The sequence below is a fragment of the Sceloporus occidentalis genome, unplaced genomic scaffold, assembly GCF_023333645.1.
Source record: "Sceloporus occidentalis isolate IW3139 unplaced genomic scaffold, rSceOcc1.0.p SCAF_231, whole genome shotgun sequence".
NCBI classification, from domain to species: domain Eukaryota; kingdom Metazoa; phylum Chordata; class Lepidosauria; order Squamata; family Phrynosomatidae; genus Sceloporus; species Sceloporus occidentalis.
In genome coordinates this window covers 334,659-362,490 of record NW_028317211.1, presented here as the reverse complement: position 1 = coordinate 362,490, position 27,832 = coordinate 334,659, and the positions used below count along the sequence as shown (strand labels likewise).

At 43.8% G+C, this 27,832-nt stretch overlaps 1 protein-coding gene across 1 annotated transcript in view; it reads right to left on the bottom strand.

Moving 5' to 3' along the window:
* The window catches only part of LOC149276685 (MAM domain-containing glycosylphosphatidylinositol anchor protein 1-like), a 127,600-nt gene that overhangs the window by 31,151 nt on the left and 68,617 nt on the right, over positions 1–27,832 (bottom strand). The window contains exons 17-18 of the mRNA XM_089503372.1: positions 20,062–20,192; positions 17,185–17,325 (exon numbers count right to left, since the gene is read on the bottom strand). Coding sequence (XP_089359498.1) covers positions 17,185–17,325; positions 20,062–20,192 — 272 coding nt within the window. The remainder of the gene's footprint in view (positions 1–17,184; positions 17,326–20,061; positions 20,193–27,832) is intronic.

The following is a 27,832-nucleotide window of genomic DNA, read 5'->3' as shown; positions in this document are numbered from 1 at the left end:
TGCATAGACAGGGATATTTTTTGAGTATTTTAGCTGGTTGAGTCGCGCCGCCTTACGCCGCTTGGCGACAAATCCCTTCACGCTTGGTGTGTGAATCCCTTTCTTGAAACAGACGCTCTAACATTCCTTTTATTAATCACACGAATTGCTGGTAATAGTCCTATTTCTCAGGAAATCGCCTCATTTTTTTCTCCCCACTCATATCTTTTTTTTTTACAAACCGGCCTTTTCATTGCCAGGACAAAGACCTCTCCTCACTTAGTAACGCAGGGAGCTTATGATCCCCTGGGCTTGAATATTGATGAGGGGAAATTGGATTTATTCTCTTCCAGGAATAGTAAAGATTCTAATTTCATTCTCACATTCTAAAACTTAATTATCTCCTGTACAGCATTTGGCTTTTTCCACCCCACTAAAATGGGGTTGTGTTATCTGTACCGTTCTCAAAGTTTGATGGAAATTTTAAAGAATTAAACCTCGGCCTGGATTTTTTTTTTTTTACATTTTTCACAGACACGAAACGGTGAAAGATTTCGATTTCTACATTTAGAAAAATGATAGCGTCATTTGGACGCGATGGAGGGAAACCTTTGTTTTCGGAATCAAAAAAAAAGAGAATTTTTAAGTAGATTTCTGACATTTTCAAAGCGCTTGCGCAGGTCGGGAAGGAGTTCAAAGTCTACGGAAATATTAGTTGTTGCTTCATCACAGCAAAGAAAAAAATGACAAAAAATATAAAATTGGAGCAAATTCTTTTCAAATGTTAAACAGGCATTTTAACCTTCATCTATAATAACCCCAGTATGAGAATTAAGGGGAAAACTGTTTATTTGGAATGTTCCGTTACGGGCGTCATAGCGATAGAACCGCCAACTCCGACTTTGTCTCGATTCCGATCGATACCCGTTAAATGCCAGGCCACGCTGATCATCTACAAGCTGTTTTTAGATTTGATCTTCAGTTTCAATTAGAAAATGTCAGCAATAATTGGACCGACGATAAATATTGCAACTAGAAGGGACCTGCTTGCCATGTGTGCTAAGGCTTTAAGGGGGCGGTAGCGTAAATTTTTTTTGGAGATGAAATGTGTCCCCCCTCCCCCGTCGGCCGCGTCATTCACACCCCTGTGCCGCAGCGAGTACGTATGAAGAAGCTCTGTCCAATTCTTTATTCAGTGAAGCTCACTTCCTGCGCCCCACCTTAGGCTAGAGAGGAGGGAGCGCAGTACTTTGCGTAACATCTTCTGTCTCTTGCAATTAAATGATGTAAATTGTTAAAATAATGATTCCCCTGTGCTGAGGTATATTAATTGTTGTTAATTGCATTCTAATCATGTAGTTGAAATATAAATGTTTAATGTCTTCTCTCTGCCTCAGGCCAAAGGAGATTAAGGGTAAAAAGTCATGGCTGAGCGGTAGAACGTGCCGAGGTTACGTACGAGGAGCAGTTAGGTGCAAAGTGGAGCAATCGCCATACCAACCAATACAATGTCCCAGCTGATTGCTCTAGTGTGCAGCAAGTAGTAGAATAGAGAAGATAAATACATTTTTATAATAATATATAATAATATATTATTATATATTATTAATAATATATTATTAATAATAATATGAGTAATAAATAATAATAATGTAATAAAAATAATATATTATTAATAATAACAACAATAATAATAAAAAACAATAAATAATAATAATAATAATGTTTATTTTAATAATCATAAAATTGCTACACCTAGAACCTGCTGGCAGATCAGCCCCGTCTAGTCGCCCTGCTGTAACGACTCAAACCTTTATCGGTCATCGGTCTCGTCTTAGATTCAGGAGCCGTATGTCCATCCCATGCATGTTTAATCCCCTCACTGTATTACCCTCTACCACTTCTGCTGGGAGGCTGTTCCACTTATTGACCACCCACAGCCAGGGACGAAGTGACCAAAATTCCTCGTATCCGTCAGGATTTTGGTCCTCGGAAGTGTCCATACAAACGCTCCTCTTTTCGCAGGGAGGCTCCAGCTTATTTTGCTCCCAGGGCCAACCCAACTTCTTTCATTGACCAGGCGACCCATGGCACAGACAGCATTGTCTCTTATTCTCTTAATGAGATTTCCTGGACTGGGATATAAAAGAAGATGATCTCCAGATCCGGTCACAAACCTACTTGATCCCTTAGTGGCGAGGACCTGTAGATGCCTCCTGCCTCGTATGAAGAATAGGCTGGGTTATGGACTCCCAAGAAGTTCTCATTAAGATGTCATGCGAGGAAAGGACATTAATTCCATCGTGCTGTGGCAGAAAAGACCACCTCGTGGCTTCTTGATTTTATCATTAGTGGAAGGATGACTTTACTTATTGATGGACTCTACAAGAGATGAGCTCCGGTGCGGGGCAAGGTGCGCTCCAGGAACATGAAGCCACTTGTGTTACAGGGTCACCGTACCCAAGGCTGGGTACCCCTGTTTGAGGGCTGAGGAATCACCAGTCAGTCCCTCATACGGATCGCACTCAGCTATCCACGGATCATCCAGACCACCATTCGTAGCAAACCAAGAAGAACTCTTTATTGCACAACAAACCAAACTTATATAGATCCTTAACTCAATGAACACAAAACCCAGCCCCCAATCTCATCAGCCACATCCCATCACAAATCCCATCAGTATACAGGGGATGTATCAGGTGAGGGGATTACAGAATACAATGGGTTCCCCCACCTGTGTTATCCCCCCTGTAGTGCGGGTGCCGTCTGGGCAGACAGGGCTGTGCTGGCTGATTAAGAGCCCCAGCCGGGTTACCTGATTGTCTCTTTGAAGGCTGGGGCTGAATCCACATCAGTCTCTGGGCCGGTTACACAATAAACCGGGTCATGGTATCACAAACTGAACACAAGAACGCTCCATGACCCGGCTAACTTAACATGAAAATAATAGCCTGTTAGCCTGACCCTGTGACAACTTGTCCGTCATTTTGTTACATAAAAGGACTCCTCAAAACATTACAATTTAATAAAACACAATGTTTCCAAGAGCTTACATTTCAAAAGGAAGGATCTCTGATTTAAAAGGCATGAGGCAGGAAAACCTCAGTAAATTAAATAATAAATCATTGAAGTGAATCAAAAAAAGACTCATGGATGGGAAAAAAAAACCCCTCTATCTGAGTAAAAATACAGTAATTAGTGGTCTTTTTTTTTTTTTATATTTTTTTTATTTTAGCAACCATGACCCATTTTGTTGGCTGATGCCTTTTTTTGACCTCCCTGCCCAATAATAGGTTAATAAGGATCCTACATGATTTTCTATCATAAACCGGTCCATTAGTTCCCCGGCAGCTGCTATTCATTTATTAATGTGCGGGAAGTGACCGACGTGGCCTGCAGTTGCCGTTACCGCCATTAATCCAACTTACTTTGGAACCACTAAAAGCTCAGAGGAATGGGCTTCTCTCTCCACGAAGGCAGCTGCTCTCCGGTAACCATTAGCCGGCTAAGACTGTGCCTCTTCCTGCAACCTTACTGATGCGGAACGAGGGATGAGTGCCCCCTCTTTAATATGGTCAGTTCTTCATTCAACCCAAATCCCTGTGACTCTTTTCCCTCGCCTGATGACCCTTTTCTATCTCCGGATGCCCCTTTTGCCTCTCCTGAAGCCTCTTTTTCCTCCCCTGTGCCCCGCTTCCCTCCCCTAATGCCCCTCTCTCCTCCCCTGATGCCCCTCTCTCTTCTCCTGATGCCCCTTTTTTCTAGGAGGTCAGAATGTTTGATGTCTATGAAGATTTCACAGGGTTCTACAGCCCTGAAAGCCCCGATAATGTGTATAGATGCAGTTACACAAACAGCCCCTCCCCCAACCACACCCTCTAACCACACCCCTATTATAACAGCGCTACAGAATCTGCAGGCGCCACATAAATAAATGTAATGTATATGCAATCATTTAATAATAACCATCAAGTATTTCAAATACCTGCTTCCTCTAACTGTATTACATCCTCTGAAGTAAGAAAAAATATTCATTAATCTAAAAAAAAAAGTGTTGCGCATCTCCCTGGTAGTGAAAAGGTTAAAAAGCTGCTGTTTGGGAAGACGGATCCGGTTCCTTGTCTCCCAAAATGCCCCCCCCCCCGTGCTGAGAAGACGGGGAAATATCGGCGCATAGATAGTTAACCCTTTAATAACCGGGGGGGGGCCACACTGCTGTGCATCACACCATGAAGCCATGGTAACCGGTGCGGCCGGACGCGGCGCCGGTCCCCTGTTAGCGGACAGATGGTCATTATCAGGGAAGACATTTATTCCATCGTCTGTTTTGAAAACTAATAGACAGAAGGAAATTGATCCGAACGCAATCAATCCACGCGTCGGAGGGCTTATAACACACCATGCGCGGTAATTAAGTGCTCGCATATGGACATGAACAGATTCCGTGGCCCCGCCGGGGGCCGGTCTCGCCCAGCGAACGTTTCATACGGTTCATAAATAAACCTACGGTGCCTGCGGGACAGAAGCGACTCAGACACAAAAAAAATCCATCACTCGTCTTATTAGTATCGTTATTTAACGTTCACTCTTTAACCCGTTGCCGTGCAGACTTCCAGCTCTGGCGCCCACCAAAGGCGGGGCATTTCATGCAAATTTTCCTCCCATTCCCATGATTCCCAAACAGGAAGTTGTAATCGACTTCCTGGACTGCCTTGTGATAGCCGGCTGCGCATGAGCCTCTGACACCTACAAGTTTAATGCTGAAGGGGGGGCCCCTCGGTGCAACCGGCAGGGAGACCCCGACAATTTTTGTTCTTGTTTTGAGCATTTTATATGCAGCTGGTTTGGAGATTCCTCAATTCTAATTCAATAATTTAAAGGGACCCTCCAGCCATCATTCCGAGCGCCTATACCAGCTGCGGCGTCCCTTTAAATATCCGCACGGCCCGTTTGGCCCCTTTTCCCGCACCACAAATAAATGCCAGCGATGTGTTCAGCCGAATGCCTCTCCCTGCGCGTGATGTACTTCCCGCCAGTCAATTCCATCCCTGGTAGGGGTTACGTTGGCCAGACCTTCATGCGCATGTGTGTGGAAAGCACTTCTATTGAGTTTAATTTACTCTCAAGCTGATTGGCTGCTTCCAGGATATGACATCATATTTTAACGGTCTGCTTCGATACATTGCAAGGAGGCCGTCTGAGAAACTGCGATTGATTGACTGGCCAAAAACATCAGAACTTTCCTGTGAGAAACAGGACACTTGGGAGGTATGTGCATGCCCATCTACAGCTGTCTGAGAGTGATGGGAATACTAATTACATTGTCAGACTTTTATGAGTGCCAACGGAATAAGAAACAGCTGCAGCACACAATGAGTTAATGAGTGCCCACAATGCCCTCAGCATCTCCTGTCCCCGCGTCTGGATTATAGCCGCCTCTCCGGATCCAGGAACGCAAATCAAAGACTTCACACCTTCACCTCCCTGGCAGCTTGTATTCTGTCCGTAGCAATCGCCATCCCTGTGCCACCTGCCCAGTCCTGGCATTAAAGTAACCCGCAAATTACAGAGCGCAGCAGCTGCCCACCGGACCTCCGGGGACGTTTGCGAAATGCTACAGAGGAAGATCGCCCCCCCGGCCCGCTAAAAGAGATGGCTTTTTGCGAAGTGTGATGTCGCCGGCGGGATGTTAAAGAATTTCAGAAATATTCACAAAGATCAATGAATAAAACTGCGGTAAATTACAAAAATAATAGCTCGGGGAAACAATAAAGATGATGACCCCTCTTTGCTGCTTCGGCAAGCGCTGTTGTAGTCCCTCTTTGAACTGATGATCAAAGGCTAATACCGATTGGCCCAAAATATGAATATTTATCGAGTTTAATGGATTTTGCAGAACATTTATTGCCGTATATAACAAAGGGAAATGGAGATTTTTTTTAACAACTGATCGACATGTAGAGGTTTTGCCTTGAAACACATTGACTTTTTTTAATCCATAGAAATAAAGGGTTCTATTCACTAAAAGTCGAGATGCGGTCACAGGATACAATACCAGGCCTACAAACTGCCTGAAGCTCCAGCTATAAACTGGCCGACTTAAGTCGAAGACAACTCAAACAGTAACTCATGGATTGGTGGCAGTTGAGTTGAGTGCTGTCAGTTTGTACATTACAAGTCTTCCACTTGAGATGTTGAGATGCTGTTGAGTTGACCATTGTACTAGTCAGCGGTAGGGTCTATCCTAGGACTTGGTGGTCCACTAGTTGGGCAGCTCTGTTGAGTTCTTGGTCAACTGATGAGGATTCTGTTTGGTTTCTGAAGTTGGCAACTTGACTCCAGAGTCTCAATAGATAATTTGCTGAGTTTTTTTCCTAACAACGTAGTGTGAGGTACCAGTTGAGAAGACTCAGACTCACACTAACCCTGGTGGTTGAGTTGACAATCGCAAAAAGCAGACGAGCTGTTAAATTGCAACCTTCTAAACTGGGTTGGCCTGAGCCTCTTGAGTGTCTTCTCCTCTGTAAAGCTTGAGGCACGGGGCGGTCCATGGTCTAGATACGTAGCCTTAGAGAGTCTTTGTGCAAATCACAGGATACTTTTCAGGTCTCTTAGCTGGACCATGAGTTTATTTCCAGCTCAGATTGGGAGCTTTAATTGGTCCGTGAATCCATCAGTGAGGCAGCCATGATGTATTCCGGTGCATGGTATCTTTACCGGTATGGAGTCCAGCCGGTGCCTGCTACTGTATTTATCCATAAACTGTAAATATCTCCTGTTCCTCAAGGAGCTTTCAATACTTGAAATAGCTGCCAACACAGATAATGGAATTCTAAAGTAATAATCTGAAATGGAAATTCATTTATATCTTCCTGTGCGTATAATTAACACAGATGGTAACAAAACACATTATGATTTATTATGATATTTGCTAATAAAAATGTTTTACCAGGAAAAATTCCCTGAGCTTGCGTTTATTTTCAGGTGAAACGAAGCTGACATTTGGATGAGTTCTCGCTCTTTTTTCTGAGCCCCGATCTACTAGGCAACCCCCCCCGACTCCTTATCATACTGCCTGTGGGGAACAACAGAATGGCTCGGTCTTAATCACCCAGCCAGACCCTCTGACTAATGAAAGTCTATGGAGGGACGGACTTCATTAGCATCACCATAAAGCATCAGCTCAGTGTGGTGTTTGAGCTGGGAAAGTCACCCAAAATATCACATGACTATATATATATTAATACAAATAACAATAATAATGAAACAACAATAAAAAGTCAATAATAAAATAAAATAATATATATGATGTACATATTTATAAATATGTATTTAAATATGCAGTCAAATTATGTATGTTTTTACGACTTTCAGGTTTATTTGCCGTTGCTGATAAGGTACCTGATGAATACATCTGAGGGAATGGCGTGAGGCGTGAACAGGAAGGCGCAGTGGTGTTAACAGGAAGGGGAGGGGTTAGCTTTTAAAGGGGAGGAGCATATAGGCACTAGCAAGTCTGATCGGAGCGCTAAAAATCATATAGCCACCATCCTATGAAAGGGCCCTGAAAAAAACGCCGCGTTACTGTTTTTAATGTTTTTTTTTTCTTCCACGGGCCGTCGAATCGCCCGATATAACGTCTTTCGGTAAAGTCTCGGAGTGCGGTGAAGGTTGTTATTGAAATGCAGAGTTTAGACATCTGGAATGAAGAGATCTGAGGCTCCTCGCGAGGCTCCTTCTCAGATGATGCTGTATTTGCACGGTTTTCCTGTACAGCCGGGGGCACAGATGCCACGCAGCACGCGGTCGCGCGGTGAATTCCGGCTCTTCCTGCGCGAGGATCTGTCATTTTTACTGTGTGTAACTTTTTCACGCTCTCCCCCCCGGGCAGGACCCTGCTGTCAAGCAGCTGTCAGACTCCAGCGAAGGGGGACCCGTCTAATCTATTTCTAATAAGGCAATTAATCAGCGCGGTCTCACCTCCTGACAGCCGCTGCCTTTGATTTATTTTTTATCACCGGCCCAAATTATTTGTGTTGGGGAAAAAAAACCGCAAGGAAAGGCAGGTGTCTCGGAGCACAGAAGTGTTCGCGCGGTACATGGCGGCCTCTTTATTCTGTCAGCTTTGGGAGGCTATGCGGCAATCGTACACCTGGCAGAAACTCACTTTATATAGAATTTCCTGGCAGATCGGCCCCATCCGGCCCCCGTCTAGTCGCCCGTTTCTCCTGCTGTAAAGACTCAAACCTTAATCAGTCGTTGGTCTCGTCTTAGATTCAGGAGCCATATGTCTATCCCATGCATGTTTAATGCCCTCACTGTATTACCCGCTACCACTTCTGCTGGAAGGCTGTTCCACTTATCTACCACCCTCTCAGTAAAGTAAAAATTCCTTCCATTCCATCTCAGTCTCTGACCCTCTAGTGTTAGATTTGGGTCTCTTGTTGTAACTTTTCTCCTCCTTTGAAATAAATTCCCTCCTTTATAAAATCCCTTGATGTATTTAAATGTCTCTCCCCATCACCTCTCTCTCCCTTCTCTCCCCCAAGCCGGACGTGCTGAGATCTCTTTCCCGATAATTTTGATCCTGCCTTCCTCTGGAGATGGGGTCTGCAGAACCCGCCAATACTCTAGGTGAAATTTGACCAGAGATCTGTGAAGTGGCAGAACCTCCTCCCTCCTCCTGCTACTAATGCCCCTTGCTGTAACCCCTTCACTGCATTGTCTGCTCAGCCTCAAGTCCTCAGAAATAATTACCCCCAAGTCCCTCTTTTCTGTTGTCGCTGACAGCGCAGAGCCCCCCAGTGCTATATTTTGCTCTTGGGTTTATATGTCCCAAGTGCGTTACTTTACATTTATTGTAAAGCCAATTATTTTATCATTCAGAAAGTTCCTCAGAGCAGTGATAGTTCCAAAACCTGGTGATAATTCCGCAGCCTTGGGATTCATATCATCGATCTGACGCAGACAGCGCACGGGGCTAGTGATAATTCTTATTTCTGTTTATTTGGTGAACACGATTTCCTACAGAATGTGACAATTAAACGATAGCGGAAACCACCTATAGCAGTGATGGCGAACGCGTGGCACGGGTGCCGCTGTTGGCACGCCGAGCCGTCTCTGTGGGCACGCCGTGACTACAGTCATACACTGTAGTCACGGCGTCGGCTCCCGCGGACTACATCTCCCACAGTTCTCTGGGGAGAACCCTCCCCAGAGAACACTGAAGCCACGCCCAGGGGCGGGCTGGACCGGGGGGGGGGCAATTGCCCGCCAGGCTGCCCGAAATCCAATTTAAACGGCCGCTGGGTGCTGATGCCGCCGGCCGGCGCTACTTTAATACTTTTTTTTAAAATTTAATATGGCAAGCCGGATCGGCTATTAAATGAAAAAAAAATAGTATTAAAGCAGTGCCGGCCGGCGGCATCAGCACCCAGCGGCCGTATGCGATGGCCGCCAAGTGATGGGAGCAGCGTGAGGGGTGAAAGCTCCGCCCCCTCGCACTCACCTTTCACCCCTCACGCTGCTCCCATCACTATGCGGCCATCAGATTGTTGGAAATCGAATCTAAACGGCCGCTGGGTGCTGATGCTGCCGGCCGGCGCTACTTTAATACTTTATTTATTTATTTTTAATATGGCAAGCCGATCCGGCATATTAAATAAATAAATAAAAGGATTAAAGGAGCTCCGGCCGGTGGCATCAGCACCCAGCGGCCGTTTAGATAAGCTTTCCAGCAGCATAGCCGCATATGGCCGCATAGTGATGGGAGCAGCGTGAGGGGTGAAAGGTGAGTGCGAGGGGGCGGAGCCACTTCACTTGACTTGCCCCCCAGCCCTCCCCTGGCCACGCCCCCTCGTAATTCAGGTTTAATTGCAGTGTTGGCACTTTGAAAAAAATAAGTCGTTTTGGTTTGCAGTTTGGGCACTTGGGCTCAAAAAGGTTTGCCATCACTGACCTATAGCCAACCCAGGCTCTTCCAGGCTCCGGCGCCCTCCCTCTGTGAGGGGAGTGATTTCATGATGGGAGGGGTTATCTGCACAAGGGGTGGAGCTATATATATATATATATATATATATATATATGGGGGTGGGGATTGCCCCAAATACCATAAATTTGCATGGGGTGGGAGGGGAATGTTTCAGGAAGTGGGCGTGCCTAAAAGCCTCTCCTGCAGCCTAGATATTGAGCGCTGTGACCCGGAGAACCGGATAGCCCTCGGAGCATTGGGAAGTACGTAACCAAGGTAACCAAGGAACTAGTTTTTTGTTTCTTTTCATGGTTTTAAACAAAATACATAAAATGACCATGAAAAACAGTAAATTCAACAGAACTCCAAGAAAAAGATTGTTCCTGTAACGTAATCTTTCATGAACAGTCAGAATCACCTAAATGATCCTTAAAAGGAGATAACTGAGAACTTTTCACTCAAAAATAAAGACAAGAACATTAAAATCTGTGATAATATTTTATTCCCACGTTTTTTTTTCTACCATTTTTATACTAAAATAAAAGTGTGATAATTGATAAATTCCTGGAAATTCTCATGGTTGACAAAGCAGATAACGGTATGATGTCAGCAACCAGATTCCCGCAGGGCGCGGCAGTGAGGCGATGCATGATGGGGTATGATGTCATGATGGCTGATGGAAGGCGCCCAATCAGGCCAACTTTTAGCTGGGGGGGTATTTGGCTACCAGCAGCCATATGTAAAAATAAATAAATAAAAATGAAGCGATTCAGTAAATCATGAGGGTTATGTTATGAATGGAGGGGTTCCCGGTGCATGGAAATGAATGAGGTGGAGGTCCTGCCCAGGTGAGAACGTCAGATCTAATGGGGGGGTTTAGATTTTTTTTAACAAAAAAATAAATACTCCAAGATTTTAGAAATTTGGGGAAATTAGCCGGGACTGGGAGCCCCCCCAGTACTGTACACAGTTTTATTCCACGGGACCTCGCGTATGTTTCACGAGGCTTAACCCTTTCATGGCCAGTGGCGTGAATACCAAGTCACTGCTCATAAAACCTCGATGGTTAAAGCACTGCTGCGCACGGTGTAAATAGTCATGTCTGACGGATGAATTAACATTTTAGAGACATTTGAAAGCTTCTTATCTCTTCGTAATTTAACCCTTTTGTAACTAAAGGCAGTATTAATAGCATCATTGCTAGTCCTGCTCAAAGCCCGAAACCCTTCCCAGAAATCATTCTATAATTAATTAATAATAAAAAAAAAAATTCAGGGAATATTTCATTGTCATATGACGCAAAAACAGGCACTGATAGGCTGTTGCCATAGCAATGGAAAATGGTAACAAGTTTCTGTTACTTTTTGTGACTAAACCTTTTATTTTTTAAGCAATTTTAACTATTTTCGTTTATTTCTTTTGACGACCACATTCCGATTCGTAGTTTTTTGGGGAGTCTCATACAGAATGCGTGATTTCGCACTTTACCGGCAACATTTTTATTTGGCATATGACCATAAGCTTTTTGGGGAATAATAAAAACATATTAAATATTTAAAAAATATATATTATAATCTTGTTACTTTCTTGATTAGAAAAGTGTATTTTTTTATTTTCATTAATTCTTTTGTTTCAGTTAAAACTTTCTCAGTAGCTTGATGCTGTATGGCTCCATGGAGAATACGTTTGGTGCATTGCGTGTTTAACAGGTTGTCAGATTAATTGTATCAAGACCATCCCCTGAGTAGTGTCCGCCAAAAAATATATAATTTCCAGGAAAAAAATGCTGCTATCTTGTTTTGGAACCCACTTCTGGGGGTTTAAATAGATATTTAATCATTTAATATTTAAGATATTTACATAGATATTAAATAAGATATTTTTTTTTTTATCTCTGGTGATAAAATACACAGGTTTCAACCCCTCCCCCGATGACCCACAACATTTACACCCCAAATACCGTTTGATTTAGATTCTGATTACAAATCCCTGAGTTTATTTCTTGGTGAAAAATTCAGGAATCCATTAAACTCATCACTTTAAATAAAAAAAAATTCTCTACATTGGCAGGCAGGGCTGCAATTTCGATGACGGGGCAGGTCTGGCACTTTAAGACCAGCGCCCGCCCGGTGAAGTAAGCCGACAGCTAGAAATGGTTTAAAATTTTTAAAAATAGTTTTCATCCTACCTGTAAGATTTAGATTTTTGGACAATAATTAAAAACTTGAATCGTATTATTTGCTGTTTATTATGTTTATTATTATTATGTTGTAAAGGGACTCCTGTTAAATTGTATTTAGGAAGAACAGCGGCCACATCCTGGGATGCCAATTTATTATTTTTTAATTTAATAATCACAGCATGTAATAGGTTTGGGTGAATTCTTTGTTCCCAAAAGTAGCTGTAGCTCCTTATTTCCCATCACAATATCTTAAATATTAGTACAAATAATAATAATAAAACTTAGAATCTGCCGGCAGATTAAGATGCATTCAACCCATCTAGTATGACCGTTTTTTAAGATGTAAAGAGAGCGGCGTAACAAAAAATATCGGGGCCTCCATTTGAGACATGAGGTTGGGGCCCCCAAGGGCCTTCTATACAAACAATATATTTTTTTTTATGATTAACCATTTAGAGAAAAGAATAAAATGAAGGATTTGCCAAGGTGTATTTGCTAAACTTACTAGAGAGTGCAATTAAGGTTTTGTATAAGTGGAGCTGCACCTTTAAATGGAAAATTTGCGTTAAAGTATTCTACCGGTAATGTTTTTTTTTACTTTGATGCTATAATAATGGCGTCTTTCAACGTGCTCACTTTAAAAACAAGGGTGTTAGGTGACTGCTCCCCTTCTTTAAACAGCAAATGCTCTATGGGCTTCTGGCACTCCATGGGTTAAACCACGCATGCTTCGCAATGCGAAAAACATGCAGCAAAACCATCCGATTCGCCATCAAACTCCGGTCTTCCCGGCCATCCATATATCAGTGTTTATTGCGCTTGGTTTGCTGACGGATTTTTTAGTAAATAATCCCTACGGGGTGGTTAGCGCAGTCCTCCTACGCGGGGTGACCCCGCCGCGCCACCGAGCGCTATGTTCTTACAAACACATTGGAATGTTTGTCTGGGGAAATCTTTTTTTTTTTTTTAACAATAAAACCTAAACCTGCTCTGCCGGCTCAGCCTGCTGTTTACGATGAAACGCGTAAAGCTCGTGGAATTAGAATCCGCCGGATCGGATTCTGCGAGGGGTCTACGGGAAACGCAAATGAGTTCAGATGAGAATATATACATATACACGAGGGGGTAAGTAAATAACTGCCCTAGGGGGAGCCCAAGAGGTGCGTATGGCAATTTATGTAGGAATATGATAGCTTAAAATGAGACACTTAGTAGGGATGTGGGACTGACAGACCCGCTCAGCCTGAAGATTCTTTAAATAGACCCGGGCGCCGGCCAAGTCTTCGTGTTTGTGGAAAAAAAAAACATTTGTATTCCACCACTATTTGCCCATGTCCGTGTTCGTTTCGGGCGAATATTCGTACGTTCTTCATGTTTGTTTTTCTCTTCGTTTTCTGCCGGTTTTCTAGCAGGGGTTAATACGGAGTTAACGCAGCCACGGTACGCAGCAGCTTTGGCGCCAGGTTTTTAAAGGTCCGTAAGAGCGACTCTATTGGTCTCCGGCAGGGGGCTCCTCCGGCATCAAGGGCAGCTGCTCTTCATTGGTTGATGCCAGAGGAGCCCCCTGCCTGTGACCAATAAGGTCGCTCTTAAGGACCTTTAAAATCCTGGCGCGATCCTACGGATTCCCGTTAATCCCTGCTATGCCAAGAAGCCTTAAGGTAGGCTAGAAGCAGTGACTTGTATGGGGGGAAGGGACCAGGGAGATGAGCTGGGAGATATTTACGAAGACAAACACGAAGAAATGAAGATTCTCCATGTTGTGTGTCTTCGTTTACCCGCCATATTAGTTTATTGGGTTTTTGGTTTGAACAACAAAAATGCAACATTCATGTTCGTTTTCATGTTCCCCCGAATACCAATGCACAAGTCTAATTTCAATACAACATGCATTGTCTTCTTCCATATATATATATAATACATAGGTTCCCTAAAACTGCCTATAACCAATTAAAATAAGCAGCATAACTGTATAAAAATACATGGGAGCAGCCGTCGTAACTTAATGTTTTCAGGATCCGCATGGTTACGTTATCTCTCCCTTAATGTTAAGTTGTTGGCTGTTTCTGATTGGTTCAAGCAGCCTTAGTAAGGGTGGAGGAGGGGACAGAACTCCAGCACAGAAAATTGATCAGATAATGCTAGATCTGCCACAAACTGCCGCTGATCTCTATTGGGTAAAATAGCCAAATAATGTTAAGCTTAAATATCTCCAAAATAAATACAGACTGACAAAGAGCGCCAGCTGCGAGTGGTTTCAATAACTGAATTTACTAAAAGACACAAAATAATCATTATGTTCAGCGACAAATGATGCAGCGGAATATAAATTCCAGCTAAAGCTGATTATTATGGCTTCAGATCACGGGGATTGGAATTGCAAAAATAAACACTCACCAATCCGTACATCGGGAGCCGGGTCAAAGGACGCCAAACGAAATAAGGCAAAAAGGCTGGATTATCTGGCTTTTCGAGGTGCGTTTGGGCGATAAATGAAATATAGAACGTTGGATCATTTGATGAAATACTCAAGAAGTCTCTTTCTTACTCTTGAATGGATAAATGTTGCCATGGCAATACTATTATATTTTTTTACATTTATGTTAGCGTTTAGTTCGGAGCTACAATCGGCCAAAATGAAAAGTCTTCCGTGTAACAGACGCCGAATCTACATATGAAGACCTCTCGATCTGCGTAGAATTCTAGGAATATTTTGCAAAACTTGTAAGATCTAGAATTTGTAGCTGCGTCGAGGCCCCCAAACCGAATATCTTTATGGAACTCACACCAAAATATAAGCATATCGGCGCTAGCGCTGTGATGCTGATGACCTGAAGGTCTGATTAGATTACTAGAAGGTACTAGAAGGTCGAAGCTCCGACTTGTGTGACTTTTAGAATATCAACCAAAGCATTTCCCATAAAAAACAACATTTGCCATAATACATTAAATGATGGAGGCTCTCTGAAGTTACTAAAGTCTTCCTTATTTTGGAAATATATCTAGGGCTAGGTGGACCTTCTATCTGCCCCGGGTAGAAATCAAACTATGTACAGTATTGTGGAGACATGCTTGGGGTTCAGGGGGATTTAGAGTAAGGATCTAGGCAAGATATTTTGGTTAATGTCTTGGATGGTAAGCGAGGATACTTAATAAATTAACTCCTGTGGAGCCCTTCGAGTTGTCTTCAAGCATCTGAGTGACAACTAGGGTGTCCCAACCGGAAGACCTAGCAAAATTAACTAGCAATTTAACCTGATTGGGGTAAAGCATTATTACTGTTTGACCATCTTACTTATTCAAGTCTACAAACCAGGATTCAGCAACCCTTGTCCTGAAAGTGTTGAGCTACAGTCCGGAGACAGGGCCGCGGCTTTCTAAACCCTACTCTAAGGAGGTCTCGTTGGCCAAGGAACGACTTTAAAAATGGAGTCCATGAACAGTGACGTCGCGGCTATGCGGATATGGAGAATGGAAGCACATGCATCTGTAGTGAGCGTATATATGAATGTTTATGATTCAGCAGCACACAAGGGATCTACTTAGGAAATCAAGATATAGAAGCTGGGACTTCTACCGTATGATGTCTGCTCCGAGCATCTCCAGAGCAGACGGACATTCTCCCAGCCACGATCGCCAGAGTACAGTTCAAATAGAAATTTGTGCTTATGTTTAATCAGAGTCTGTTCTTTTACTGTTTATCTTTTTTTTTTCTTTTTGCCACGTCTCCCAAGTGGACATAAAGTCTTTTTTTTTTTCCAGTTTGTACACATTAACATTTCCCCCTCGTCTTCCTCTCTCGTTCTGCCGTTTTCCTTTCTTGCTTTTTTCATTCCCGTCCTCGCTTTGTCTCTCCCCTTTAGACACGATGACCTTCTCAGAAGGAGCCTCCTAGTCTCTGTTTTTGGCCCTTCGTTCAGTCATACTTGTCGGTCTTTGGTAACTTCTGGACACTTTGGTGTGTCGGCGCGGAAGGTGGAAGGGAAGAGGAGGAAAGGGAGCAAGGTAGGGGAGCCTTATCTAGTAAGATCCACCAGCAGCAGCTTGGTATCATCTCAGCAGCACAAAGAAGAGGAAAGACATCGGCCAGTAACGAGATCCGCTGTGAGGTCCCGAGGCAGCGTTACCGGGACGCACCACTTCTACGGGAAAACATAAATACATTGTAACCGGACAATTCCATCCCAAGGCCAACTTGAGTTTCTTTATTTACCAACAAGCCTAGCGGTGAGCAAACTTTTTGGAAATAAATCAAAACGGCCAAAATATTATGGTCCTTTGTGAACTTTTGCAAAACCCGCCACGGGAGCCGACGGTAAGGGGACATAGGGCAGAAAAAAAACAGAATACCAGTGTACGGTGGAGATAAGATCCATTATTACACTGCATATATCCAGGCGTGAAGACATAAAAAATATGACTTCTATTTTATTTAATTTATTCTCGGAATCTACACTTTTTCTTCTGGAATTTTAAAATGGGGAGAATTTTATTTTTTTATGAAATACGGCAGCAGAAATACACTTTAAGGATTAAAAGGAAAGACTAAACCAACCAACCAACAGAAAGGTCATATTATGAGCTCAATGTCTGGTCCATAATAATTTGATTTCATTATCATAAAAGTTCGTTCTTGCAGGAAATTCCATCTTAATTCTGGATTCATTGCGGTCAATAAAAAAAGAATACATTATTATTTTTTATTTCAAAATTTCAGGGGAGGATTTTAGGCAAACCTATTGAAAAAAAAGACAATCGGGGGGGAAAAAAGGTTTTTTTTTCTTCTAATAATAAACATATCAACTTTTTTTTAGTGCATCGGAAATGATTAATTTGCATCAGAATTTAAACATTGTACTTTCTTTAAGTTGTTTTAATAATACAGCATCTGTGCAGAATATGTTATTCTTAACGCTTATTTTTTGTATAATTTGGGGTCAGAACTAAGGGATTCTGCCAAATATCATTGGAAAATAATTGAAAAAAAACAACCCTTTGATTTTCACCCCTCCCCCAAACGGTCTTAGTTTGTATCTTTAATATTCAGACATACTCGGCACTGCTGTGCGCTTTCACGAAACAGACCTTTAGTTGGAAATATTTGCCTCCGCGGACAGTCCCCCTTTTTCACAGTGATGTCATCGATGGCGATGTCACCCTCCACGCCCGGGCCTCTCACACCTTCAAACACCACCTGTGCAGAGAGAGACGAGATATACCTTCAATTCCATCGTCTTTTATTTATATAGCGCCAACAGGTGCCGCAGCGCTGCTACAATAGGTTAAAATGAACAATGATATTAAAATTGAGCAGTAGCAGCAACATTTTGATACAATTTGCCAATAACGTTAACACATATCTAGACAGACTGGTACAAGAGGAGGAGAGGGTTCTGCCCCTGTGAGCTTACAATCTATTCGGTCCGGCGTGTGCAAAGGACCTGTATTAACCCGGAAATATTCAGACGAACAGAACCGTCTTTAACAATGGATCGGAAGGACTTTTATTAGAAAGAACGGTTTCTTTTTCTCTGTATTTCAGAAAATGTAATAAAATAAAAGATAATGTTTCTCATTTCCCATGAAATGCATCCAGGGCAACCCCCCCCCCCCTTGGCCACCAGCCATTGCCCCTATAAGACCATTTTTTACTTGTTTTCCCTTTTCCCCCCAAATCTTTCAAACGATCGACTCAGTGAAATCAAGTTAAGAAAGCACCGCGTCGGCGTAGCGTTATTAATCGTCTGTCAGGGTAACTGCCCCTTAAAGGGCTTTTCATAAGAGTTATGGAACCAATATTACTGTGAACTCGTCCTCTTCAGTTTTCACCGAGCACTTAGCGATTTTCTTCACTTATTTCAACATTTTGCCTTTTTTTAATGAAAAAAACTATTTTCCTTCACAAAGATACAAAGCTGGGTGTTTTGGATCCACGCCACCCCTGCCCAGCGATGGCGCAGGGAAGCACTCCGCGGAAATGTTGGGGGTTTTTTTTGCTTCTTTTTACACGACGCAGAGGGTCTCTGATGATAATTTATAACTCCCCCCCAGGTGGAACAGCACCTTCGATCCGATATTCCCCCCGCTCGCGATGATATTCTATGCAACTACAATGATTAACATTCTTTAGAACTTTGTGGGGCTTATTCACTAAATGGTAAGTTAAGGGGGGAAAAACTTGGACAATGTGTTCGTCCCGCGAGAATGAAATAAATTCAATATTTTTTCTGTTTCTCTTAAAAAAAATCTAAAAACAAAACAAATCATCAAACTCAACAGGGTTCAAGCTGGCGAGCTTCCCACCTCAATTGGTTTAAGTTGGTGCCAAAAACCCTTTTTAGAGAATGTTTTAGGTTTTATCACCTTGGGGTCGTTCTTCGTATTATTCTACATAATGCTTTTTTTTGCCCTGGCAGTGAAGCGCCGATGGCTGGGGGTCCGACCAGCTGCTTACTTGTGACTCGATGTTTTTAATAATCCCGGTAACATCTGTGAAGCTTTTAGAATAACTTTCCCGCAAGGACAGCCGCTATTCGCCCGCCGCACCCCCGGCTGGGGGCTGAAGAATAAAGCTGAAAGAGACCTAAACGCGTGTTATTGCCCTACCCCCCCCCTTCCGTCTGGGCATCGGACGTGATAAACCTCTCGGGATTGATTCCTCGTTAAATACTTTGGCATTTGTAGCCGTTCTGTTTTTATTGATAGAATATTTAAAGGTTGGCGTCGGCGGAGAATGAATAGCGCGTAACGCCCGGCACTCATTCACAGACAGTTACACGGAGGTTTTTACGAGTCGCGGCAATAACACTAAGTATCACCATATGTTATGTTTATGCGTCGTGTTCTTTCCTCGTCCTGCGCTTCGCGGTGCGGACTTCTCCTGGATTTGTGTGTTTTGTGCCGAGGGAGTGAAACGTCTCTCCTGTAGACCTCTCCGGGGGGCCAGCGGGTCCCTCGGGGCAGCCGCATCTCGCGTTGGAACCTTTTGTGGAAGGAAGGCGAGTGGAGACCGGTCCTGAGACATTGGGGCATCTGACCTCATAACGCGAGGAAGCCCAGATTCTGCTTTAATCAGATTCACCTCAATTAAGGCAAATTAATTGAAGACAAGGAATATGTGCCCCCCCCGAGAACTCACACGGTGCCCTCAGATAATCTGGTTACTAAAAAAAGGACGATCTCTCTTGTCCTCTCCTCATGCTCCTCTTTCCTCACCCTGTGCCCCCCCACCCGATGGCTCTTCCCCCCACTTTGCCCCTTCCCCTCCACCCGATGCCCCTCTTTCCTCCTCTTGTGCCTCCTCTACCCCCTCCCATGCCCCCTCTTTTCTCCCCCCCTGTGCTTACCCTAGCCCCTCTTTCCTCCCCTTGTGCCTCTTCTACCCCCTCCCATGCCCCTCTTTCCTCCCCTTGTACCCCTTCCCTCTCCTCCAAGGCCCCCACTTCCCTCTCCTGACGCCACCCGTTTCTACTAAATCTCTCCTTTCGTACGCGCCGTACATCCTGGCTTCCCTCCCTCCCCCTCCTGATAAAATAGGTTTAAATATGTTAACGGATAGAAAATATTGAAATAAATTCCCAGGAGATGCTTTAACGCATACGGCAAAAAACAGAAACAACACCCAGAAAAACACCCCCTTCTCAGGCACGTCTTAATAGATTGTCAGCTCTCCAGAACAGGTGCGCTTCTTGATCTGTGTTAATCTTATTGTTACTGCTACTGTTCACTCTCCCCTACTGTAACAGCGCTACGGAATCTGCCAGCGCTATATAAATTAATGTAATGTTATAAATAAACGTATTTAAATCTTCAGGCCTTGTCAGTCGAGGTCATGTTTTTAGGAAATAACAGAATTCCGTTTCTCTGTATTATTGACTACCTGCATTTACCTGCAGTATATGTTATCAGTTTTAAAGCCCGAGCTGCTCACCTGGAAAGGCCCTGACGGGTCGATGGGAACATTCGCTTGCTGCCACTTGTTGCCCCGGTCCCCGCTGAGCGACCACACCTTGGTGTCCACGATGCCCACGTTCCTCACCCGGACCAGCAAGTTCAGTAACCCTGCCGGGAGACACCAAGGTCACTGAATGGGTGAAACCCAGACCCCACATTTCCACCAAAATCCAAGCTCACTTCTCTTCCTGCTCCTAGCGTTACTCTAAACACATTTTAGGAAGACCTTGGGGGGGGGGGTCTTCCTAGGGAACGGCCCATGAAGAACATGGTGAGGATAACAGGACATGCGGGATTGGCAATAGAGAAGAGGAGATCTCCATCAGCTTGTGAAGAATCTTAAGCATAACAGAGCTTTTTATAGCCAACATCAACATTTAAAATAATCCCATTGAGGAGATAACAAACTTAGTACTTATTAATAATAATTATTATATAATTAATAAAATAATAATAATCCACAGGGCGCATATTTGATACAAAAATATTATGTTCTTTAAAAAAAATATATATTCATTTCACACAGAAATCAAAGTAAACATCAGCAAAGCTGCTCACAGTACTGACTGTACCACTTTGGTCGTAATGAGCTTCTGCTGTGGCAACAACTTGTACTAACATTTAGGAGTTTTCCTTTGAGTATTTCGTTCGAGTTTGAGCTGAATTTTTGCAAAACATCTAGATTTTAGAAGAGGAACTAAATCAAGCCCTAAACATCTAAATTATTTAAAAATTAACATAAAAGCTGACTTTTACACTAATACACGGCTAGTTGCCTCTTTACTGCTATTTTAAGCTGCTTTGTAGTTAAAGCCAAGGTCACTGTCCATTCTAAATATAGCTCCATTTTCTGATACATTTTTTTGCTACATTTTGTCGGTGACTCCGACGTGAAATCACTTTAGGGATATAATGGTTATTTTATGCAGTTAAAAACAACAATTACGATGATGTCAGCTAGAGCTCAGAACGTTAAATTTTAATATTTATGAAAATAATTTAACCCTTTAATTTAGAGTAGTGGAGACACCATCAAGAAGAATATTGATGGAAGGAATTCAGAGGAGGGCAACTAAAATGGGGAATAGTTTTGCAGGATTAAAATGATCAGGAAAGATTGAGGGATCTCGATATGGGGGAGAGAAGAAAGAGAGGGGATGAGAGAGAGAGGGGATGTGAGAGATGGGGGAGAGCAGAGAAAGAGGGGATAGGAGAGAGAGAGATGGGGGAGAGAAGAGGGGTTGAGAGATGGAGAGACGGCGAGAGAAAAGAGAGAAGGAGATGGGAGAGAGACCGGGGAGAAAAGAGAGAAGGAGATGGGAGAGAGACAGTGTTTAGTGGAGGGGCTGTAAAAAAAAAGGGTAAGAAATATAAATTCCCAGATCTGCTCCCCAGAATAAAAAAAATATATATATTCAGGCCCCCAAAAGTATGAAATTCACCCAATATTGTGGATTCTGCAGCACAGACTGGCTGGTAAGTGGAACGCATTTGAAAAATCGATATAATCAGTATTTTCCGCCTGCCTAAATCAAGCGCACAAAATTCCTGCACCGGAGCGCTTCTCGGCAGCAGGGTTTTATAAGCTGCCCGGCGACATCTGCTTTGTGGCCCAGAAATATGTTGTTTTAACGGAAATAAAACCAAAAGAAGTGTTTATTTTGCCATCTCGGTGGGATTGCGCATGTAAAGCCACGGATGCAGAAGGAACAGACTGGCAGATTTACACATTCAGAGCGGCCCCGGAGGATCTGCTCCGTATAAGCGCTGGAAATATATATGAGAACCATTAAAAGCCGCGCACGCACGGATAAAAGCCGATAACCGCAGAGATTCCTGCGGCTATTTCATTCAATAAACACCAGGATTCCACAGCTATGTGTTCTTCTGCCACGTAACTGCCCTAATGGGTTAATAAACACCCATTGTTAGAATGGAATGAAGTAGGGCTCCCGCTATCTTTAGGTATAGTTGGAGGGATGGGGGGGTACGAAAGTATCAGGAAAGGGTTAATAAAGTGTGAGCGTCCTCGTCCACTTTGATTTGGGAAGGAACGGGTCTATTTTGGACCTCATAATTACCGCAAACAGGTTAATGATCAGGTTCAAAAATGTCACTTGGTTCCTAGGTCGAGGTGGACAGAGACCCCTGGTTGTTATGGAAACGGTAAAGCTGGCTGCCTTGGGCCCCCGACGGACCGGCTCCCGTCGATCCTTTTTAGTTACGAGTTTATGATAATCTGTAGAGTGAATCAAACAACAAACGACAAAAACATTTTTTAATTTAAAAAAAAAAAAACAACAAAAAAAACAAACATTATTTCATATTTATTTATTTACATCTTGACATCATCAGGGGTTTTTTTTTGGTTACAAGCGAGATCCCTGCAGTCTGCAAAGACCCCCAAGGGGATCACTAGTCATGTCGCACTGGGTCCTCATAAAGAATAGTGCAAAAAAAAAACCCAACTAAATAATAATAATAAATAATAAAAAGAAAAAAAAAAATGTATTTTTTTCTTCAAAATCCTAGTGCTCACCACTCCCAAACATATTATTTAAAAATAGGTGTGTTTTGACCCTTAAATCTCCAAAAATGTAAAAAATAAACACGGGGGTGGAGGGGGGAATTACTGTTGCTGAATTTTTATTTTTTTTTCACTAGTGCGAGAAAACGCAGTTTGATGTACAATGTATACTTTTGTGGGCCGGGTTTGGATCGTGCGAGCGTTATTACGGCTACATTTCCCACACGCCAAATCGAAAAATAATTATAGCTCGGAAACAGCGATGCGCATCTGGATCCTGCCTGTAAATGGCATAAAAAGATAAAACACTTCGTTATACGGAGTATTTTTTTAAAAATCAAGAAAAATAAATGAATATATTCAGAGCCGCACATTTCAGATTGGATAAAACTGTAAAAAATATTATTTCTGTTTGTCTCCATTTTATTATATTTCATGTGGATGAAATAAACGTTATATGCGGCCTGCGAGCAAGAAAGCTCCATATGTCCTGAAAATAGACCCTCTCTCTATATACAGAATACATACTGCAGGGTCGCTGAATGAGAAGATATGAAGATGCAGAAGGAGCGCTAATCCTCAAGCGTATTCTAGAAAAATCTTTCTCTGTCACCGCTCCTCATCTCCCACTCCTCATCTCCCGCTCCTCGTCTCCTGCTCCTCATCTCCCACTCCTCATCTCCCGCTCCTCGTCTCCCGCTCCTCATCTCCCACTCCTCATCTCCCGCTCCTCATCTCCAGCTCCTCGTGTCCCGCTCCTCATCTCCCGCTCCCCATCTCCCGCTCCTCGTGTCCCGCTCCTCATCTCCCGCTCCCCATCTCCCACTCCTCATCTCCCGCTCCTCATCTCCCGCTCCTCGTCTCCTGCTCCTCATCTCCCACTCCTCATCTCCCGCTCCTCGTCTCCCGCTCCTCATCTCCAGCTCCTCGTGTCCCGCTCCTCATCTCCCGCTCCCCATCTCCCGCTCCTCGTCTCCCGCTCCTCGTCTCCCGCTCCTCGTGTCCCGCTTCTCGTCTCCCGCTCCTCGTCTCCCGCTCCTCGTCTCCCGCTCCTCGTCTCCAGCTCCTCGTCTCCCGCTCCTCGTCTCCTGCTCCTCGTGTCCCGCTCCTCATCTCCTGCTACCTACAGAGCACTTAACAACCCCGCACCGCACACATATCTATACAAATACCCCCCTTACCGCCCTCTTTGTTTCTCTCATGACCTTCAGGATTTGCCCCGTGCTGTACATCTTCCCACTCCAATATTTAGGATTTGCCCCGCGTTGTACCACCTTTACTGGAATTCCCGTCCCGTCAGACGTTCTCCCTCGTACGCCACTTTCAAAGGCTTTCTGAAACCCACCTTTTTCGAGAAGCGTCCAACCTTTCCTCCCAACACTCTCAGCCAACATCCTAACCAAACCATCTGTACAACCGATCAGCCCATCCCAGCCGTCCTCTCCTACTCCTCACCGACTAGATTGTAAGCTCCCGGGAGCCGCCTCTCTTCTCCTTTATACCTGTTTGTTATTGTGTGTGACTTTAAATCATTCCACGGATTGTAACTTTGCTACGGAGTCTGCCGGCGCCATATCAATAAACGTCATGTAATGGAAGCCATCCCTAAGGGTTAAGCGTGAAATCCAAATGTTCCTTTTTGTCTCTTTGCTGCATTGTTCAGGATTGATGTTCAATTCAAAGCAGTGAATCGCTCTTGTTTGCGTTTCTGGACGGGGAGGAATAATCGGAGCTTAAACAATAATCCGTAATGAAGCTGCGGCCACGGCGCCAAGCGGCAAAAAGGTCCGGGCGGCCATTCACTGATCACCGATCCGGAAAAGGCAGGATCCCTGATTGGCATCTTTCACTTTAATTCATCGTAAAACGTCATAAAATAATGCAAATAATTCCCATCCGCTACAATGTAACGACTTATACCGCAGGGGCACGATTCGCCAAACGCAGAGTTCCGTTATGGGGAACTTTCCAAGTGAGAGGGGCACCGAAAACCTCGACCCTTATCCAGAGATAATAAAACCGTTTGGGTTTCGCATGAATTTTATTCTTAACGGAACCGAAAAACCTCTGAATCAGTGATTTTGCTTGTAATTCGTGGAAATCCGCAGTCATTACGTCATCAGGAAAACAGGGAAGGCTGGCAGCAAAGCGACGGCCCGACGGTAACATAACACAAAACGCCAGGTCCGGCATGTCCCCCTCGATGATCCAAAAGAAGCGAACCCCCCCGCCCCCCTCGATTCTGCCTCAAAAAGGGGAAAAAACTCCTTCCCGACTCCACAATGGCCTCTGATTTCTAACTGGATCGGCAGCCTTTAAAGGCATCGATTGGATCTGATCACACGGCCTCTGGGGGAAGTGGATTCCACATCTTTACGGCTCTTACTGTAATTCCGCTGCTATAGGTGAAAATGTTCTTTGCTCCGCCTTGTTTTTTTTAACGGGTCATCAGAGAGCGGCTGCTATCGTCCTCGTATGTATTTGTAAAGTGACATCATATTACCTCTAAGACGCTTTTTTTTTCCTAGCGTACATTAAAACAGATTTGGCGAGAGAAATGAACTAGAAATCCATTCAAAAAAATAATAGCACCAAGAGCACGGAAAGGAGCCAGTCATGGTGTGAATGAAAATACTCCAAGCACTCTGACAGGCGGAAAGCCCCAAAATAAACTGCTTTGAGTGCATCCCCGGGGTCCGGGAAGCAGTTTGCCCCCCGTCAGGATGACTCCGGCTGCGGCGTCGCTGTAAGGGGGGCAGGAAGTTACTGCAGCGAGCGGAATCGTTTTGGTTTTCATGGTCGGATCACAAGCTGCTGCCCCTGGGACCTGCTGCTTTATCTCTCCGAACGTTCCCGGGAACGCGGGGTCCGCTCTGCACAGTCCAAAGCGTCCTTTTCATCTGGAAAAGGTAACATTTCCACGCGGTCCCCGGGGGTCTCGCTCCGACAGCACAGCTGAGCCTCATTGTTAACCCCTTCACAGCCAGAGGCAGCAACCCAGAAGATCTACATCAATTCCCCAACCTGCATGTAACGTGGGGCATTCGCCATGGAAACCAGCAGAGTGGGGCAATGGTCCAGAATACAAAACTATCCGTTTTCAGCTAAACAGACAGGTAATAAGTAATATTTTTTATTAGTAATCTCATTATGGAATAGGAAATAGGATTTGCGCCTCTTGTGGTTCCTGCGCTTTGGTGGAATAGAGAGGGAAGCCCCATGCTCGGGATTTTGCTCTTTATGTCCCATGAAATGTTGAGACTATGGCAATGGCTTCTGTGGCTCCGTTCTCTCTTCTCTTCTTTCTCACTTCTTTATCCTTCACTTTCCTTCATTTTTTGGTCCTCCCTGGGCTCTCTTTTCTCTCTCTCTTCACCTGTCCCTCTCCTCCTTTTTTTCTTCCATCATTTTACCCTTTATTCTTTCTCTTTTCCTTTCTTTATTCTTTCTTATCTCGTTCCCCTCTCTCTTGCCTTTCCCGTTCTCCTCCTTTTTCTCTCTTCTCTTCTATCTTTCTTCTTTTCTTTCACTTCTCTTTCCCCCATTCTCTTCTCTTTCCTTTTATCTCCTGTCTTTTCTATATATATTATTCTTGTTGTCTCTCCTCTCTGATCTCTCTCCCTTCTCTTCCTTTTCCCTCTCATCTCTTTTTCTCTCTTGTTTCTTCTCTAATTGCTCTCTTTTATCTCCCCTCTCTCTTTTCTCTCTACTAAACCAAACATTTTAGCTGCTGCCGGTAAAACCAAACCTTTGGCCTTATCCCTTATTACACCCCGCCAAAATCCTAGGCCAAACGACCATACGGACAATGACCAGGTTTGGCAAAAGGTGGCAAAGAGCTGCCAGAGCTGGGAGAAAAGGGAAGCTTTATTCGTTAGGTCTGCGGAGAAACGTATTAGGATAGCAGTTAATCTAATAATAATAATAAAAATAATAACAATAATAATAATAATCTAATAATAATAATAATAATCTAATAATAATAATAATCTAATAATAATAATAATATAATAATAATAATAATCTAATAATAATAATAACAAGGTATCTTAATGAGAATTTGATTTAAAAATGTTATTTAACCTGATTTGATATACCGGTATATATATATATATATATATATATATATATTTTTTAATAAAACACCCCAGCCAACATATAATGTACCCCCTATACAACTGATAATATACCCCCCCAACCCCCACCCCCGTTTCCAGATACAAACAGCCGGGTGTCTTCCGCAGAAAGCTAATTGTTTGCTGTATTTTCTACACAGAACCAGAGGGCAGATAAATGAAGTCGTACAGCGAGAACGTGTCATAAACAAGAAAGCAAAAGATTCTAAGTAAAATGAGAGAGATGCGATATACCCCCGAGCCAAAAGCAGCCAAGGAGAGCAATCAATCAGTTTGTACAAACACCGGGGAGCGGCGGAGGAATCCAGCAAATTTCATTCCTTATTTAAGAGGCTCCTAATGGAACGTGATGAGGGAAGCGGGGGGGGGGGGGGCGTTACGCTGCGCCCGCCGCTGTGCCCACCGCTGTGCCCACCGCTGCACCGGGCGGATGGGGAGGAGTCTAATTTAATAGCATGGAAATTTTAATTAAAGCGGCATTAACCCTTTCAAAGACGTTATGCAATGTAGAAGAGAAGATTGTATCGGGAAAGGAGGCGACTCCAGAGACTAATGTCTCGCACCACAGTCTGTGACCGAATCTCAAGAAGGACGCTGAAGGGTTAAAAAAAAATATCCATATGAGTTTATAAAATTGTGCGATTTCTGGATGCAAAATGGGAGGGGAAAAAAACAATGGCGTCTTCAGATATTCCTCTCGCCCAGCAAATGCCTCTTCAGCGGCAGGCTTAGGGTTAAGGGGCATGACTTGCGCAATCAGTAGTTTCCTAAATGCATGTATTTTCGCCCCGTTTCCGCCGGGGATGAGGTTAAATGAGCGAGTTCAGCAGCCGTGTGGAGGGCAGTAATTCTGCTCAGACTCGGGCTGTAGTTACGGTTCTCGTCCCCGGGAACGCGGGTAATAAAGTCAATTAGAGGCAGTTAGGGGATATATTCTGCGGATCTCCGCGCACCTAAACGTTTCATTTGGCTGTTTGTTTAATTGCTGTAATCTCAGACTCAATCCTGCGCGGCTCCCGCGCCATCTGCTAAGTCTGCGCTTGGTAAATACCGGCTCGGTGGATAGACGGGGGGGGGAGAGGGGC